Below are 20,266 nucleotides of genomic sequence, written 5' to 3' on the forward strand. Positions count from 1 at the left end.
GACTCAAGACCCAAAAGAGAAATTTGATGTCTCCCCGGGAGCCGGGACCCAAGCCTCAAGACTCTTGAGCTAAAAAGTTTGTGAACCACTGCCATTTAGAACAGTGGTTTTCAACCTTTTTCATGCCAAGGACCCATAAATTGATATACATTTGGCCACGGACCCCCATCTGAAAATGTTTTGAGCCAGGGACCCCCAGAAGCAAAGATTTGAGTTAAAAATGTTCGCTTTAAAATGTATATATATTTCAAAGATATGCACACATTTTCAAGATTTTTCAAAAATAGCAATGTCCAAGCTCATAGCTTGTAGATCTGCTATTTTTGAATAGCCAAAGCTAAGTGGTTAAAAATGATTGTGACGCTATCAGTGGCGTACCCGCCGTAGAGGCAGCAACTAAAATCTCACCTCCCCTAGAAAATCCATGATTGGTCAAGTTCAAGGATTCTGCTATCGACTTTCATGGTCTTTTATAGGAATACGTGAAGCCTGGCTTTACCATCCTGGCTCGACACAGCCTGACTTGACAAAGTTGCTTCTTTTCAGCCTGGCTTGGCGTTCATGGAACGGAATAAACCAGGCTGTACGGACCAGACATTGTCAAACCTGAATTTGACTTAAATCCAGGCTCATTTAATTCTCCTTTCGTGTAATAGGCCTCAGGTCACCATTTTCATGAGAAAAGGGTACCTTTCAAAGTGGCAATTGGAGACTAGAAAGCATTCCCACTTACCCAAATGAACTTTAGTTTTGGAACATCTTAATAACTAAAGACATCGTCTTAAAGGATAAAATAGTTTATTTTATAGTCTCATAGTAAAGGTAGGCCTTAACTTGCAAGACAATTGGCAGTATGTACAACATACCTGTAATTTCCATGGAATGGAATCGGACAAACAAAGACTATAACACTAATTATATCCTCCTAAATGGAAATAAAATGGAAACGATATACATACACACACATTTCCTAGACAAGCAAAAATGCTTCTTTTTCCTCGGTGGGAGGGGGGAGATTCAGCAACATTACAGATTTGACTTTGTAAAGCACAACACATTAACAGACTTTTTTTTCATCTCTTACTGAAAAATGGGGACTACTTTTTGACATTCAAATACCTATTTTATACCCTTAAGGAAAACAACACGTGACAAATTGGTATTTTCCCCATTATTTGTGAGAATACTACAAAATGCATAACATACTTTTAGAGAACTTGAAAACATCCAATTAATGCTGTAGAATATATAAAACCGATATTGCCTAACGTATTCAGCCATCTAAAGTCATTCACTAGTTCAAGCTAAAGGACAAAATACAATACAAGTTTAGGAGTTTTTCCTCGTCTTTTTCCAAAACATCAATTTCAACCAAGGAGCTATATGTCCTTTATGTCATCTGTTAACAAACGCGTCAAAATGGAAAACATCTGCAATCCAGTGGGCCTGAGGTGGGTTGTCACTTTTAACATCAACATTTGCTTCAAAGCATCTTCACATTCTTTAGTGGAAAAGTAGGCTACAAATGTTTATCATTTTTAAAAAGGTAAACTTCTCCAGGACATTTCATCTAGGTGTGTGTGTAAATTCTAAACTGGTTTCTTATCAAGAATAATCAACAAAATAAACAAAACAAAATATATATATAGCAGTGCTTGGAGGAGTACGCCAGGCTCGCCCTCCCTCCCTCATTGGGAAAGAGGGGAGTGTATCGAGGGTACAAAAAGCATCAAGTCCTCAAGTAGCCAAGCTGCCTCATTTGGGGTTTTGGATTGTTGATGTTGTTTGGGGGAGGGGCACCAATGCTGGAGGGTCAACGAGTGACCGAGGGAAAACGAGAGAGATAAGAGGAAGGGGTGATAATCAAGAGAAAAACCAAAGCTCTACTGTATGTGGATTTCTGCAGTCGTCTACCACCCTGCTGGCTCCCCCCTCCTCTCTTTGAGATTGTGTGGAGGGCTGGGGGGGTGGGGGTCGGACAGACGGTTGTCAGGAGGGATTGACGGGTCAACAGCCTCCAGTGCGAGCCCACCCCAGACAAGAGATGGAAGGAGAGAGAAGAGAAAAGGACAGGGTCAGGGGTTAGCTGTGCTCTCTAGCTGGTCTCCCCACGCAGCTTCTTCCTGTTGGGCCTCTCCTCTGACTCCGACTCGGAGCTGGAGTCAGAGCCTCCGTCGAAGGCCGACACGGCGCTGCCCTTGGGGTTGGTGTAGAGGCTGCTGTCGGACGACGAGTAGCTGGCCTGGAGCTGGGTGGAGCCCTTCACCTTCTCCAGAGCACGCACTGCACAGAACAGTACAGAACAAATCAGAGGAAGGATGCAGTGGTGAGACCATCAAAGGAGAGAGGAAAAACAACCACCCAAGGTGGGGGATGAGGTAGGTGACACAGATACTTCCATCAAGCAGACAAACAAGTGGGGAACATTAGGGTGTACCGTGTACATGGTCGTTGCAACTTACTTATGCCCTTACCTTGCTGTTCCAGCAGGGCGTTCTGCCTCTTCAGGTCGTCGATGTCCTGCTGGTGCGTGTGGTTTTTCCGCCTCATGTACTGGATGTACTCTGTGGCTTTGTCTAGGATTTGAGCTCGGGACGCCTGTTTGATAGATTGCTGTCAGCGACAAATGAAAACCTAAAGCATGACGCAAGGTTGCAGTGTCCTTATCACATTTCTAACACAAAGCCCTTGTTTCTGCCACGCCACAACACAAGACAGAACCACAGGCTGCAAGGCTGCAGTCCGCCTGGTGGGACAACTGTACTGCAGCAGGGTGCAGAAAATCTAGGACAACAATAATCTAGCTGTTCAGAGGCAAATTGTGTTAATATACAACTTGCCTCCTCTGAACAGTTCTGGATGTTCAGACTTCTTCAGACACAGGCTTGAGCCTAATTTATGCTCCGTCATGGGACGGCATCATGGACTGAAAATAGTAGATCTATAAGCTCACAATGTGCCGCATTTGCAACCCGTTGTTTGCTTACAGATTGCCTATTTTAAGCAAGTGACACTGTTAAACGACAAAGTATAAATTGGGCATATGACGTAATGATGGGGGCATTCTGTCTGACACCTGTTATGAATGCCTGTGTTTACGCATCATATTAACCAAACACTGTTTCAGCCACTTTGGTGAACAAATCCAATAGGCTGGCTTACTCATGCCTAAACAATCAGCTAAGAAATGGTGGCTAGTACTACAAGGCCAACAGGCGGTCAAGGGGTCCTTGAGATCCTTGGGTTTGATTCGACGGCTATAACACTTGCAAGATCTCTAATCAATGCCAATCAAGCACATCTGTACCAATGTACCATGCTATTGTCCATATGTGACCTATATATATTTTTTTAACACATTTTCTCCCAAATTTGTAATCATTATGGCAATTAATTCCTCCCACTGCTTGTCACTGGCTAGGAGCCAGTGAGGAACCCCGACGGGGAGGACGTAGAGCCTTCGTCCTGGTCAACATTCCCCGCTGACAGGCACAACCGCAGTCCATAGGAGTATGTGCAGTGACAAATATCATCGCCCCCAACATGCTTCCCTCCCTTATGAACAGGCCAATTCTGTTTGTATAGACGCTCAGCCAAGCCGCAGCGGATTAGAGTCTGCTGCTTTTTGATGGAATATGTAGATGTCTGCTGTAGTAAATGTGAGGGATTTCTGGCCGTTCTTATCAGACAATTGGACAACACTGGAACTTAACTTGGGCAGTGGAAGTCAGATGAACTCCATATAATATATATTGTTAATGCAACAAAATTATTGAGAAACACCCTATATATCTCCCCACGTCAGTTCTTCCTGTCTACTGTACTGAAGGGAGGCGTAGCACTTTGGGGCGCGGTGGGGGGAAAACAATCCAAATGCTCTCAATGTCGGGGATGTCAAAACAGGAAAAGACCAACAAAATGTCCTCATAATAACTTCCTGATGCTGGGCCAAGTATTTAGACCACATCACTGTGTCGCTGGCTGCCATTCTGTACTCTTCTACCATCTGCCCTCATCCTAGTCTCTTGTTTCCATCTCCTATTCTCCATGGACGAGCACAAGTGCAACAAGCAGCTAGGTGGGTCTCAAACCTGAGTTATAGTTTTTTGCGCACTGGTGTTGCGCACTAAAAAAACAGCCAATCTACAAGCTCACAACGTGTCGCGATGCGTTGTAAGCTTGTAGATCCGCTATTTTTGGCATGCGACACCAGCGCACAATTAAGTATAACTCAGGCTTTAGCATCATATATATACATACATACATACATACATACATACATACATACATACATACATACATACATACATACATACATACATACATACATACATACATACATACATACATACATACAGGTTCAGTAACAACAGCAGTGAACAGCAGAATAATTAAATCAATAAAATGTGTTACTTAGATAATGCATTCAATTTTGTAACTAAATGTACAGGTTAAATCATCTAGCAAAATTAAGCATTCAATCAAAATATGCAAAGTACAAACAAAACTAAACACAATTGACAAAACATCTTATACAAATCCCAAACCGCTCAAAGTTTATTCCAAAATGGGTTGGGGTTGACCTCCTGGAGGGCTACAGCTGCCCAGCGCAGGCTTTACCAACCTTTTCCCCTTGTAAGGCAGGCACGGAATCCCGTAGGCTGTGAAAGCTGTCTTTGATGTGGTCCCTACGCTTGCGCTCCAGCGCATTGTGGTGTGCCCGTTTGTCTGCCTGCAATGAGAAAGTCACAAGGGGGGCCTTCAGCCTGGCAGCAGACCAGCGTGGGGAGGGGGGTCAGGACTGGAGCACACACTGTGGACTCACACCCCCCACTGGCCCCCAGGTCCCCTGCACTGGCTCAAAAACAGAGACCCATCATACCATGAGGACAAGACAGATAAAACAACACCGATACCTGTGCAGTCTACATTTCAGCTTACGGTCAGCATTTAACCCATTCAATCCGGGAACGCATCTACAAACGTCTTCTAAATCCCAACTGATTTCTGAAAAACGTATGTTGCTATATCTGTGGTGCTCAAACTTTTTCATGTCAAGGACCACCCACCCCATGTATTTGGCCGCGGACCCCCATTTCAAAATATTTTGTTCCAGGGACCCCCCACCCAGAAGCAAAGATTTGAGTTACAAAAAAGAATTTATATATATTCAAAGATTTACACACATTTACAAGCTCAAGTGCTGCGCCATGAGCTTGTATATCTGCTATTTTTTGAATAGCCAAAGAGTTCTGAAATGACACAGATGCGTTCCCGGATTGAATGGGTTAACTTGCATAATAATCCATGAACCATTATGAATCCATAATATCATCCTAAATATATAGATTTAGGCTAACTAGGAAGCATGTTCAAAAGTTAAGAAATCACAAATTAGACAGCAATGTTGAAAGGTCCATGTGACTTTTATATGTCCGAGTGGTTTTACAGCGTGGCTCTGAAAGAAGTCTAGCCGTCTTTAAGAGCGTTTGTGTGCATGTGTGTCGTGACTTGTGTCCGGATCCAATCTCGCAAAACGCTGGACCAATCATTGCCATTTTTTTTGTGCATACTGCCAGTAGGCCACTGAAGTACGTACCTCCACATGTTTTATACTGACATATTTAATGAAAAAGGTAGGGTAAGTGATATTTTTTGGTTAAAACAAATAGTTTTTTTGTTTAAAAGGTTAAAGTTCTATATTATGATAGTAATCATTGCTATAGTGTGTTTGTTCAGTCGCAGGGGTCTTCCTGTCTCTCCAGCTCTTTAATAAATAGAAAATACATTTTCAAGTAGGATACACAATTTCAGCCAATCAGGAGAGAGTACCATTTATCAGCTTCATTTTTATAATGTTCCAGTTCCATTTTTGTGTCTGCTCATTTATTTGTCATCGCTTACAATTTCACTTGTTTAATCTGTATCCTGTCTGAGTTCTCTATAGTGATTGGATAAAATTGGTATCCCGAAAAATGCATTTTCTGTTTAATAAAGAGCTGGAGATGCATGGAGACTCCTGTTACTGAACAAACACTCTATGGCAATGAGTACTGTCAGAATATACAGCTATTAACACTTATTTTAAACTAAGAAAATAACGACCCTACCTTTAAATAATGTTATAATTATGTAAGACAATGGAGCCCTGATCAGATGAAACCCTGTCCAAATTTGGAGTACAACCTCTGGGGGATGCTAGCTCGGTCTCTAGACTCAACTAAGAGTTGTGTCTCTTACAGTAAGCAAGAGAGACATCCATGTACTCGTCTCGTTTAGTTTAGTTTTTTTTCTCTCGACCCACCACCACTGCCCTTCATTACGTGTGCCATGCAGGAGTGGCTACTCTACGTCTTGGTCAAGTCAAAGTGAAGACACTAAAGCTATTGAGATGAGGAGTTGGAGGCTGCCAGATCCTGCATGAGGATTGCATCAACTGAATAAACCAGCAAGCCGGTTGGCTAACTGCAAAGACTGTTGCACAGGGAATGAACGCTTATGCAATGTTCTTAAAGCCCCCCTTCAGTATTTCTTTTTGCGTTTTTCAGCCGTTTCATATATTCCTGTGCCAACCTGTAGTGCTATATATTGAGTCCAGTTAGCACCATTGACCATTTTTGACAATTACGTGCAAATAAGTACAGTTTTGAGTGCAAAGTTCAACATTTTAATCTCCTCTTCAAACACTTATGCCCTGCCTATATACTTTGTTGTAGAAAATAATTGTGAAAATGAAAATAGCTAGGAACTATGGCTTGCAGATCTGCTATTTTTGTATATTTTATTGGACAATTTTTGCTTATTAATTACTAATGCCCCAAATAGGGAGGTTAGATTGAATGTTGTTAAATGGTATTGGCTAAAAAGCCTGTCCTTCAGAGGAGTCTAGGGTTTCTCAATAGTGTCTTGGTTTGCCATGCATGGCCAGCAGCTCTGTTGTAATGGATAATACTTGACCCCTCCTGTATGTATTGTATTTTCTGTCACAGGGTTAATTAAGCTTCCCATACTAGGCCAATGTCATAGTTTTTTTTCAGGCAGCTCAATGCAATATATTACAGTAAACAAATCCACACTACTCATGCACTTCACTAAGATGTGTAAGTACCAACTACACTACTCCATCCACTGTGTCCAAGACAAGTGACTGCATATTTCTAACATACATTTGCATTTCAATTCAAGCGTAAGGGCAGAAAATGGCTGCAAAAGTCATGTGACCATCACCATGAGACAACAGAATAGTTTGCTGCTGCAGTCCAAGCTTTTAGGAAAAAACACTACATGTCCCAATCATACCATCTCAGTTCTTTACTAGCACTCAGTAAGATACAGTTTTGGGTTTAGCCAAACCACCAACCAATCCAGCCTTCTCTAGATGGAGACAGAAGCCCAGGGCCCAATCACGTTTGCTCCAATCCAAATGATAATACACTCCCAATAAAGTCACGGTTGCTAGCCAACTATCGTAATGCATTCAAGGCAAGTCATATCTTAAAGCATTGGGGAGACATGGTAGAAGTCACACGACCATCATTAGGGATCTCTTTTCTTTGTGTGTGTGTTCACCGTTTAGTTATCTGACCAAGCTGCTGGCATAACAGCATATGGCTGGTGGAAATTTCTCATGCTTTCTTAATGACTATCCTTGTATCACAAAACCAAACTAACCACAACCAATACAAGAGATAGAAGAAAACAAGTCTCGTGTGTCACCTCTTAAGGTAAGGATATAGTATACAATGCTGTACAAGAAAAACTGCAAAAAAGTGTTAGCCGTTCATTAAGTATAAATTAGCCTTTACGGTAGAAGTATAAAATTGTTCAATTATATTTATACTCAGTGACTTTGTTGTCACTTCCTTAGTCATAATAAAACTGAAAGTACAACGGCAGACTGAAATTGACCTAGTTAAGTTTGTACAGTTTGATTAACAAGACCAGGAAGTAAAAATTCATATTCCATGGCAGGATTTTCCCCAAAGAATGGAGCTGCTGCACCATTATAATCGTATCTTTGCGGCATCATAAATCATTTTCAAATTAGGGTGTCGAAGTAACTTTTTAAAAGTCATGGGACATCCTAAATTTCTGCTTTGACTGCTTTGATATTTGACTGCCAATTTACAACGACCTTTTCTCAGTCCCCATAACCAAGTTGCGTTATGAGTTTATTACATTGTGCAGAATGGCAAAATTAGGGATGGAGGATATAAGATTCCATCTTTATCGCCATAAAAATACTCGAGATAATGTTATCGATCATGGCGATTTTCCATTATCAGAATAAAAGTGAATATCCTCACAAGTTCGTGAATATCCTCACAAAGGACTTGAAAAAGCTATCTACCTCATTAATGTACCAGTGTTCTTTCCGAGGGGGTGCTTAATGCCAGTGGGCATATTCTCACAACTCTACGAGAACAACTAATGCCACAAAAAGCAAACATGCTGACATTTTTGCACTTGGCCTGGCACGACTCAATCTCTAGGCCACAAGGCTTAGCAGTACTTTTTGATGACTGTATGGTTGTGTGCATTCAAACCCAAGTGTTTGTTGAGTTGAAACCACATGTAACCTAGCGTCCCGAGTCTGGTAATGGCAATAGGTTTCAGCTAAAATAGCAGCTCTACAAGCTCACAACTCGTCATGACACGTTTGTGAATGTTAACCTGTAAGCTTGTAGCTCGGCTCTTTTCAGCAAAGTGATTTAGTATAGAGGGAAAATAGGAGGGAACCAAGTATAGAGCGATGGGGGACCACGGGCAACGGAGTACATAGGGTTTAAGTGCTTAATAACATGCTCTGACCATAGCACAGCCTCACTACAGACTACAGCCTTACAATCTACAGTTGTGAAGATGTAATTTAACTTCCTTTTATTCAATTTTTCTGCCACATACTGTTTCTGTCATACAGACTTCTCGTATCACTATTTCAACATCTGATATTTATTTCATAAAATAATTCCCTACTACATCAATAGTACAATAGTGTCACACAAAAATAGCAAAAACAGCAGATTTACAAGTTTACAATGCGTCGTTGCTAGCTACGCATTGTGAGCTTGTAGATGTACTATTTTTGCTACGTTTGAAAGATTTCCAACGTGAAAGTGGTTAAGTGTGTCTGAGGGTTTTATAAACATTGAAGTTCAATAATTGAACCAATGAAAAGTATTAACGAGAGCTTGAACTAAATTGGATCACAGGTTTCTTTATTCCATTTACTGAAAAGTATACATTAATACACATATGATTTTTTTTGTTTTTCTGCTTTTATTATTACCAATTTTGTAATCTTCTTATATTTGTATTGTTGTCAATAACACGATTGTGATGTAGACCGATAAAAAGAACTAGTTAATAAAACAGTGCAGAATATGCAGCATTAAGTTTGTATATCAAGCATCTACATCTGTGATGTTAAGTCACACAATGTGACATATTGTGAGCTTGTTATAGATCTACTTCTTTCGGCGAACAACACCATGGCACATCAAATCATGCTCTACGGATGTAGTACAATGACAAAAAGTGGTGGATAAAACACTCACTGTGTGCAAGCACTGTGCAACATACTACATACAGTAAATGGTTTATGCTACCATTACTTCTAATATATGATGACCCATATATGAAGACATCATCACCCTACCGTGTCCAATGACAAGGACAGTCAGGTATGAACATTTAAACAGTGTCTCCATGGAGATTCACAGTTCACAAAACTAAACCATTGGGGGCTTTATAGCTAAACATATGCAGCCCTATGCAGTCATGGAGGATGCAGGACTCCAGCATTATGATTAAAGTGAGTGATTCACCTGGTTACCCAAAGTCTCAATTAAGCCTATTTATATTTCCTTGTATGACGTGTCTCTAAACAAACAATCGTGCAACTAAGTACTATAAATTAAGCTTTACTCCTCCTTCATTAGAGGGCAGCAATGAAAAACAGCTAGAGTACAGTATACTCTGGGCGCCTAGGATCAGAGTTGAGACCTGAGGACTTGAAAAACAATCCTTATTCAAAAAGTGGCTGCCAGTGGCTGGCTAATTTCGCGAATTACCACCCACTGTGGCCTGCAGACAAAAAAAAACAATTGCTGATCTGCAATACCCAGCCACCATACCCAGTTCATGACAAGGCACTAGAATGTGGAATGCAAGTATGGAGACAGCTGCTGCCTATTGCACAACAGTAAAAACCGTTTAGCGAAGGCGTTTCCACTACGAGAGCCATGTGCCTCGTCTTCATAATATACACAAATTCAACCATGAGGCGTGACAGCTCTCCCTCCATTAATCCTGCTGTAAAAAAACAGATGACTGGTATCGATGGCATGCGTAATTATGAGTCTGGCAGCCATTTTGATATGAGGCGGAGTAGATGGTTTCTCACGTCCAACTGGTATCACGTAGAAATATGTAAATAAACAATCCACCATAAACCAGAACTGCCCTGTCATGTTGCTACTGTAGTGTGTTAGATATACAACAAATAATGACATAATCAATTCACCATCAGAACATTAAAATACAATTTTAGTAATCGAATAATGTGCATTTCTTGTTTGCAATACTTGCAGAAACCTATCATGTTATGACAATTAAATGTGAAGGTGGCTATTCCATTTCAGACTGAAAACTACATAAAAAGTGAATGTTCTATGGGCTCTAGTGATTTGCAGCTGACTTACATCCCTGTAAAGGGTGCAGTGAGATCAACAGTAAGCACCCCAGTATACTGCAAACGTCAAAATGAGTACACAGACATTTGCTCGACAAGTGCCCTATTCGACAGCCTGGGCAAACACACCAAATTTAATTTTCACTCGGGCACTATACTGCGTGCCAGGTTAACTTTACTACAGGTGTCAAGTCTCTCTTCAATGGGACATCCACTTGCCTCTTCATGCTACCTAGGTTGTGAGTGGGATATGGTATCTGGGTCATTAAGCACCTTGAAAACAGGTGTCAAATTTCCTAAGTGCAACCATTATCATGCCTGCCATCAAATAACTGATCCCTGTTGCTGGCTGTCTCAGAGGGCATGGCAGCCAACCTGCCTTCCCATTCTATTCATACCTGGCTGAGACATTACATAGCTACTCCAGGTGCTGAATGGAAAAGCTCACAGCTACAGCTTCCCAACTACCCGTGGTCTCCTTGCAATCTTCTTGAAAGCTTTTTCCATTGACTGAGTTTAGTGCCAAAAGTGAAATATTAAAGATGTTCACTTTTGGTTTCCCCTTGGAGGGATTTCTTCAGGCATGAAAAGTCATACAGCATAAACACTTTAAATTCAGATATAGCCCATTGAACAAATTAGCATCAAAATGAAAGAGAGTTGTGACTACTTATTCATTTTTTAAATAAAAACATTCCTTTTAAGAAAACATTTGCTGCACTGTACTGTATCAACTTTATGCTGTTGCAGTAAATGAAAAACAGTATTTGCCCTAATGTATGGAATAAATATTATTTTCTATTGTAAATATAAGGTATCTCTCTGATTAATACATATTTTAGACTTATATAAATTAATTATCTCCAATACAAGACAGATAAATTAAGTATCTTGCTGACTAACATAGACAGATACATTAATTATTTCTCTAAATGTGCAATATAGATACATTATCTCTGACTAATATGATTATGGACACAAATAAATACATGTTCCTTGACTAAAATGTACATACACAGATAAATGAATTACATCTATAATATGTACTGTATACAGACGGATAAATGAAGTACAGACAGGTGACAAATGTAAAGTAAAAGGAAAAGGAAAAGGTGCTTCCATACAGGTGTACCGCATGATGCAATTAAGCAATTAACGTCCCTCATAAAAATACTGAGCAGAACCAATTGCTCAGCATTTTGAATGTGATGTCTGCAATTCCATCTATGGGAAAGACATCAGTAAATGGGGTCGGGAATTGTGGCCAAAAGCCCACATTGGATGACCATGATGCTTGTGTGATATGTAACGAAAAACAGAAGAGCAACTCTTCCTCAGGTGAGATGTCAATACAGGATGGGATCAGACTGTTTTAGTAAGAAGAGTCAAATGACAACTACACAAAAGATATGGTTGTGTTGCAGTGAATAAACATTACAAAAAACATACGCAGTCGTTGCACTGGTCTACAGAAGTGTGGGAAAATGTGATATGGTCAGATGAGTCATCCTTCCAACATATTCTCCACAAGTGGGTGAGTGCATGTGTGTTGTACACCAAGAGAACGGTACATGCCTGAATGCTTGACACCGTCATTGCGGCAGTTCAGAGGGGGTCAATGAATGGTTGTATGAAAATGTGAATCAAATGCTATGGCCTTCACAGTCACCAGATCTCAACTCACTTGAACACCTACACATTTTGGACTGATGTGTTAACAGCGCTCTCCACCTCCATCACAAAAACACCAAATGAGGGAATATATTTGGTTGGAATGGTGTTCCAGAGACTTGTACAATCTATGCCAAGGTGCACTGAAAATGTTCTTTTGGTGGCCCAACACCATACAAAGACACGTTATGTTAGTTTGTATATACTATATACACGGATGAACCAATTGCCATTTTAGATGCCCATCCACCAATGTTTGCAATTCTCTGTCCACTGTTTGTACTAATGGTTCCTCTCATCTCAATTGTGTGTAAGCCAAGTGTTTATTCCACAGCAGCATTCCTATGGGACTAGGTGGGCCAAGCTAGATGCAATTGCCTGACTTTCAAGTATACTGTAGTGGCTGGTCTCACGTTGCATATTGAGTCATGTGTTCGCAAATTAAATAAAGCATGTGCAACTTATTTGTAAGACTGAAGGCAGGTAGTTATTGTATTTTCATTAACTGTCAAATAACGTGCTCTAAATGTGCTTTCATACCAAAGAGTGCAAAAGCTAACATTGCTGACAGAATGACCTCATGCTTTTTGGAGGGCAATAAAAGAACAGGTTTGATTATAACAACAATCAGTATCAGTTGCCATCAACACACTGGTGACAGCCTAACCAATATGCCCCTTTGCATTCACAGTTTGCATATGATTTATCTATTTGAGCGGGCTTATTATTATTCCTTCACGTTCTGCTGTGCAAAAAAATAAATAAAAAAAACGTCGTGCAGGGTGTTTTTCTCCCCGGTATGCGATGCGGCTACGTCATTCATTGAGCCTGCCAGGACTCAATGGCCTGTCGAGGGAAGATGGCTCTAATCACTGGCTGCAACACAGGACAACATCCTGCAGCACCCTTCCTGACACGACACTTTACACTAGAGTTGCAGGCGCGGCTGCAGCTTCTTCTACACACGTTCGTTTTCAGCAGAAACAAACAAATCATCGACGGAACATGAATGCAAATGGTGACTCTGAGTCTGTACCGAGATGACCTAGATGTCTAACGTGAGCTTGGCGCATCTGATCATGAACGGAGTCCCCGTGAAACGAAGGAAACGGCTGATCCGAACAGCTAAAACACAGCATGCTTTATTGTGCATTCTTAAACCCAATGCAGCTATTCTAGCGTTATAAAGCTTGGGTCTAAATATAGATAGTCGTGTCACCGACTCCCTATGGCCGCGTACATACACATAAGGATGGATGGGGGGATACCCTGCATTGCACTAAGGTTATAGCTTTTTGTACCCGTGTTCAAATCGCGGCAGAATTGCATAGTTAACCCCACCAATTCAACGCATATAAACACATTCAGTTTGCATGCAGTGAATATTATTGATTTCATGAATTAATTCAGTTATTCTCTTATTCGGTTATAGACGCAGCAGTCTAGTTGTCACGTCTGTCTCCCCTTCTAAAGAGTAACGTCACCAACCAACAACATACAGCAGATGTAACCTTTGATAAAGCAACTGAATAAACAGAATCAATGAGATAAATGCAAACATGATGTACAGGAAAAATAACATTTTCGACGTTGGGGGCATTAAATTCCCCCATCATTCATTACGCACCACATTGTGATATCTCGGTGAGTCTTCCTGCAAAGAAAACAGAACAAAAAAGTGCAATTGTAGCCACGATTTTTCTCCACACTTTGACCAATTATACCTGCAGTTAAACCAGATTCTAAAAACAGTTTAGCAATTTAGTAAAAGGACTGGGGGGCAAAAACTAAGTAGCACTGCCTTCCAAAATTATATGAACCGAGGTTCCCCAGAACCTCAAAGTCAGAAATACTTCTCTCACTCAGAAAACAACAGCAAAGCTAGTCTTGCTTAAAGGAGTAGTTCACCCAAAAAATGACTTATTTTCTATCAATTACACACCCCATAAACCTTGAATTCATGGAGATTTGTTTTGTTTTTGTCGCATTCCTGGTCCAATAATTTGATGACCGGCGTCATCATTGGTTTAGGAATACGACAAAAACAAACAAAAAAGTCCCCATGAATTCAAGGTTCATGGGGCGTGTAATTTATAGAAAATAAGTCATTTTTTGGGTGAACTACTCCTTTAAAGGCTGGCTAACGCCAGCTAGCCAGCTAGGTTAGCAAAAAAAATCATATTCACACGGGGGGGAGGCAGGGAGCAGAAAAATAACTTATTGCTGAGTATACTCACGTCACTATCGACATCGATATCTTCATTATCACTCATTCTTCGGCGAAAGGGTCTATTTTAGAAGAACAGGGCGAGTGAAAAACAACATGAATCAACGTTAACACCGAGCAGGCGCTCCTCCTACAGAGCAGAGGCAGAGCGTTCTGTTTAGACAGCAGTGTGAGGAGCACAGGGCTGGATTTACACGTGACTACACTGTCTACACGGACACACTCTGTTCCGCGACACCAGCGTTGCCAGGTTTTGTGAGAGAAATAAGCAACCAGGTCTAGGAAAACAAGCCAAAAAGAAGCCACATGAGCACTTTAAACCTATATAACGGTACATAACCTATTTGAAAATAGCTATTTAAAAATAAAAATAAAAAGGGGGGAAATGAGAGAAATCTGAAATATTTTTGAAACATTTTAACACCACAAGACGAATCTGGTATGCAGGTCTCCCTGGCACTAAACATTTTCAGATGGTGGGTTAGGGGACAAATAAATACATCATTTATTTGGGAGTCCATGACATGAAAATATTTGAGAACCACCGGTTTAAACAACAAGGCCAAATAAGCAACTACACTTTAGAAACAATCCCAAAAAACTGCAGCCACCGCCACCGGGAAGAAAAACAATATTTACAGAAAAACAAGCCCAACATAGCTTATAATAAGCGGACATGGCAACACTGTGCGACACGCCTGTGCGACCGCTCGGCACGCGTCGTTGGGACTTGTAGTTTCATTTCGTTGCGCTGTAGTTTTCACCTAGGACGTATAATTTGCCAATATTTTCAACATAGATGCGTTCGTCTTTTATTTAGCCGCAAGTGATGTGTGGATAAAAAAATCTATTTAGAAACTACGAGACTCCGGAGCCTATTACGTTGTAGGCGTCACTGAGGATTTGTACTCCCTGCTGCACCATGGAAATTGTAGTTCAAATCGTGTCTGTGTGTCAGAACTCAGAACAGAAGGACCAGAAGTCGGGCCATAGTTGAGACATGTGGTGATGTGGACCACGTAGCCTCTTGTTTATGCTGAGGGTGGAAATATGTTTTTTAATTTGGTGAAAAGACTATTTTGGATTTGCTCAGGAGGACATTCTTTTCAGTGAGGAATGTCGTTTTTGTTGACAGAGACCTCTCTCTCTCGCACGCGTGCGTGCGTGCACACACGCACGCACGCACGCACACACACACACACACACACACACACACACACACACACACTGTCACACCCCTTCAGCTATGGACGCCATCCTTCTGTTCTTTCTTTCTTTCTTTCTTTCTTTCTTTCTTTCTTTCTTCAGGGAATTTGACAGTTGCAGACCTAAAACTAGATAGTTTCACCACTATTTGAGTAGTCATTTTTATATTTTTGTTTCACCATTATTCTTCAACCCTGGATAGCCCAGACTTCAGGAGAGGTTCAACATTTTTTATGCCTCATGTATTCTCTGTCATATGACGGTGTTGCACACCGGTAATAGCAGATCTATAGGCTTCCTTGTAGCTCTTCTATTTTCAGCGTACGACACCATCATACGACAATGTATAAATCATGCTTAAGACTCTATTACACTATTTCCCCTTTATGCTAGTAGATCAGCTGCACGTGGGGGTGGGGGGATGGTGTTGGACCAAATAGCAAATAATCTGTTTTCTTTTCTCTTTTTTTTTTCTCTCAAAATTCATGCTGTACATAAGGAGCTTACATGGTGGATTATTTGCCCTGCAACAGTGGATCAACAAATGCGTAAAAACAAAGCCTAAAGCAGCCTCAACCCTTCCCCTGGCAGGTCAGCAGGCCACAGCAGCTGCTGCCGACACCCTGCCAGTACATAATAGCGACCTGCTATGACCCTCCTCCTCCTAGCTTTACCTCCAGTCTCCTCCCTCGGTCTCCCTCTCTTCTGTCTTTATCATCCCCCTTTTCTCCCTCACCTCCCGCTCCATTCCTCCCGTCCACCCCTCTCTCATTCCCTTTATTATATACAGCTATATGTCCCGCAGCAGTGCAGACAAACAGGGTCACCCAGAAATTAGGTCTGTAACAGTATAGCCTATTTAAGGCATGACAACACAATAAGGTTGGGCCTCAATAATGCATTCACTGCCATGACATGAAGCCCCCCTTCTCTCTTCCTTGAGCTTTAGCAGAGGGTGGTCACTTGAAACTCATGGACTTGAACCAAGGTCTTCACGCATAATAAAAGAGATTAGCATCTCTTTGGTTTGGATTGACATGTTTTTTTGTTTTTAAACCAATTTCCAGTTCATATACACAATGCAAATCCTGAGACCCTCTTTGGTTTTTGGTACCTTATTTCAAATGGATTCTTGAATTTCTAATTATTCTTGAAGCAGATGTGTGTCTTTACCCCTATCTGTATCTGTCCTGTGTCTCTTACTGCAGTGACAACTGATTCTCCCTCGTGGGATCAATCATGACACCTTTCTGACGGAAACTGGAGGACCCCCCCTCCACGTACACACACACACACACACACACACACACACACACACACACACACACACACACACACACACACACACACACACACACACACACACACACACACACACAGAGGCCATGGTGAGTTATGTTGCATTTGATCAGCCCTTCAGTCCATAATGGCCTGCCTGCACAGAGCAGTCGGGACATTGATTAGCTGTGGCTGACAGGGGCAGTGAGTGGAGGAGGCATGCAGGCATGTCCAGTGCAGGCCTGTAATTACAGAAAGACTGATCAGTCCAGGCCATGGGTGGAGTCTCCCTCCCCTCCCCCTTCATAGGGCTGGCCTGATAAACCTTTAAAATGCCCTTCTTTTGTGGCTTTTCACCCCCCAGCCTTCAGCCACTGTTAGGCCTGGATGTTTTTGTCCTTGCTATTGTTTTCTATGCATGACTTATGGAAGGGGGAGGAGAGAGTAGGGGATCTGGTGGGAATCCATCCAACAGCATTCACAGCATCAAATTAGTGTCAAGTTCTTGTGGTCGTGCATGTAAAATGCTTTTGATCAACATTATATCTAGGCCAATTCAAGTTATCCTTACATATCCTTTGTATGTACAGAGTTTAAGGCTTTGAAACAGTATATGCCATTAGGCATATGTAGAATATTGCTCATATGAATAACGCCTGATAGTTTGAGGATACAGTACTGCACATGTTTCCTAGTTCATGATTATGTGAAACCCTTAAACTGCCCATCTTTATTTTCATCCCTGCATTTAAGGATCAAACGTGTCTTAAAATACATTTTTACTTGTTAGTCTCACATGTGCTTGGCCTGCCTCATGTTTGTATTTTTCCCATTTTATATCGTTTTGCACCTTGCTGACCTTTCAATGTATTTTATTGCAATGTTCTTTTTGAATGTATTGTTTTTGCCAAGGATCTAAGCATACTAAATGAGTTACTTAATGTTATAGCATTTCCCAAATCCAAAAACTAAATCCAAACCAATTCTAATAATATAATTCCACTTTTTCTTTGTCTGGCAATAAGTCAAGAGGATGCATGCTCAAGAGAAAGTGCATCTGATCTTGGGTTCATAATCCTGGTCCCTTCATTGGTTTGCAAGAGATTAAATAATCTAATAAATTTGGGTTATTTCATATTCCTTGCTTTTACAGCCATGGAAGCAGGTGATGTAAAACTAGCCTGCTCAGAACTACTTTAAGCAACATGCATAAATCAAGCGTCCACTAGATGGTGCTTCCATACACATTTATCATAAGGGTGATGGGTCTACTCTACTGTAATTTACCACTGTATTGTGGTGCTACTGTGCAATACCATATCTCACAAACTTGGTGAGTTTTAAGTTCCTAGTCTTGTTTATTACAATGTAATCCGACCTCAATTAAGTTCAATGGCATCATCTCTAAGCCATACATTCTGTTGTAAAGGAGGCAAAAGTTCGAGACTTTGGTTTCATCCATGTTTACACCTCTGCAATTACTGCAGTGGGGAAATGTGCCCATTGTTCAAACCTTTTTGACACAAAGAAATGTCACCACCCTCAAACTGATAAAGAATATATACACATCACAAATTTGTTCACTATATGATAAAATTTCATTGTGATAAAATCTATGTTGTAAAAAAAAGAAACGTAAAGCAACCTCAAGTTTAGGACTGCAGAGCATAAAGCAGCAATTTGATTATGCAATGCAAGACACTTCAAAGAGCAGCAACTGTTAGATTTACTTGTTTTAGCATGTCTACCAATGTTCATGTTTACCAACTTCCTGTGACTGCTGAGAATGTGTTGTTACCCGAGATAAACCATAGGCTTGATGTTGGCTGTCTGCAGCTGCCTGGATATCTCTGCAGGAAAACAATAGATAAGATGAACAGGTGAGTGGACCATAGTACTACCTGTGTCATGTATTTGTTGACAATAATTAACCAGATTTCAAAAGTGAACAGTGAAAACCTCACAGAGGAGCACATTTGTCTTAATGATCAGAGGAAAGAAGAAGCTCTCTCCCACCAGGTAAGACAATCTATGAACTTTGTGGTGAATACTGTTGCATTGTTTTTTGGTTTACTCATATTCTGTGCCATGTTTGCACAAGCAGGCATGAATATTAATCGCCATGGATACATTAGAGATTTCAGTTTTTGCATAATTTTGTCCCCCCAAATAGGTTTCCTTTCAGCAGAGAGTAGCTAATAAGACAATGCATTTTCACTGAGGTTTTCTAGGTTATATCATCTTTATATAATGCAGTGTTTCTTTTATAAGGAGAATGAAAAAGCAGTGCAAAAAATATATTGTGAAAGCATAGTCAGTTCACACACACAACTCACAACGGTGAGAGAGGAAGTGGTTGTCAGTCATCCTCATCTTCTTTGGAAAAAGTTGGGTGCCTTGTTATCAAAGTAGGGTAAGGTACTGTGGTAGGAAAATCTAAGAAAACTGTAGCTTTAAAAACAATAATAGATTTATAAGCTACAGCGCATCATGATATAATGTGTTGTGTGCTTGTAGATCAGCTATTTTCCAATAGCCACATTATAAACTAGGGCTTAAGTGGTTAACTTAAAATGATCTATCCAGGATATCAAAATAATGTAATACAATGGTTGTACAGATTTAAGATGTGCAAGAATGAACCACCCTCATGTGTGGTTTTGTTAACTTGTGTCGTGATCAAACTTGACACCAGAATTCAAAATTCAGGGGGATTCAAAAATCTCTTCTTAGATGAAAGACCATGAAATGAGATGCATGCTGGGCTGACCAACTGCAAATCTTTCTCTCCAACAAGGATGAGATGAGACATGATCTCTCATTCAGTCTTTAGCTTGTCATAGCAGCTTGTCAGAATGCTGCCATGATGCAATGAAGCAAGGCCTTGTGAAGATAAAGAAAAAGGGGATCCAAGCCATACTTAAGAATTCATGTCTTGTTCTAAATATTTCTTTGTACAGAGAGCAGAAGAGGCATTACACATGTGCCTGTGTAATCATTACAGTGGATGATGCAATCATACTTCTAAAGTATAAGAACAATTCACTGATCTTTCCTCCCTCCCTTACTATGAATGTGTGTCCCCAATCCATGGGTACATGTGTACGTGCCCGTCTACCTGTACGTCCACCTATCCCAGGATAACCCAAGAACTGATGCTACCCTGAAACGTCCCCATCATGGAATACTCA

At 40.8% G+C, this 20,266-nt stretch overlaps 1 protein-coding gene across 4 annotated transcripts; it reads right to left on the bottom strand.

Moving 5' to 3' along the window:
- Positions 1 to 781: 781 nt before the first annotated feature.
- On the bottom strand, positions 782 to 14,767 carry max (myc associated factor X). 4 transcript variants are annotated; one of them, XM_084083501.1, is made up of 5 exons: positions 14,602 to 14,766; positions 13,992 to 14,018; positions 4,625 to 4,732; positions 2,463 to 2,613; positions 782 to 2,283 (listed from the first exon to the last, which is right to left on the bottom strand). In XM_084083501.1, the coding sequence occupies exons 1-5, from the start codon at positions 14,635 to 14,637 to the stop codon at positions 2,096 to 2,098; spliced, it is 510 nt and encodes a 169-aa protein (XP_083939627.1). In that variant the 5' UTR covers positions 14,638 to 14,766; the 3' UTR covers positions 782 to 2,095. The 4 variants fall into 4 exon arrangements, with proteins under 4 accessions (XP_083939627.1, XP_083939628.1, XP_083939629.1 ...); XM_084083502.1 differs by having other exon boundaries at positions 2,475 to 2,613; positions 14,602 to 14,765; XM_084083503.1 differs by lacking the exon at positions 13,992 to 14,018 and having other exon boundaries at positions 14,602 to 14,767.
- Between the last annotated feature and the right edge of the window lie 5,499 nt (positions 14,768 to 20,266).

Source organism: Gymnoscopelus microlampas (assembly GCF_963454915.1).
Source record: "Gymnoscopelus microlampas genome assembly, chromosome: 16".
Classification (NCBI taxonomy): Eukaryota; Metazoa; Chordata; class Actinopteri; order Myctophiformes; family Myctophidae; genus Gymnoscopelus; species Gymnoscopelus microlampas.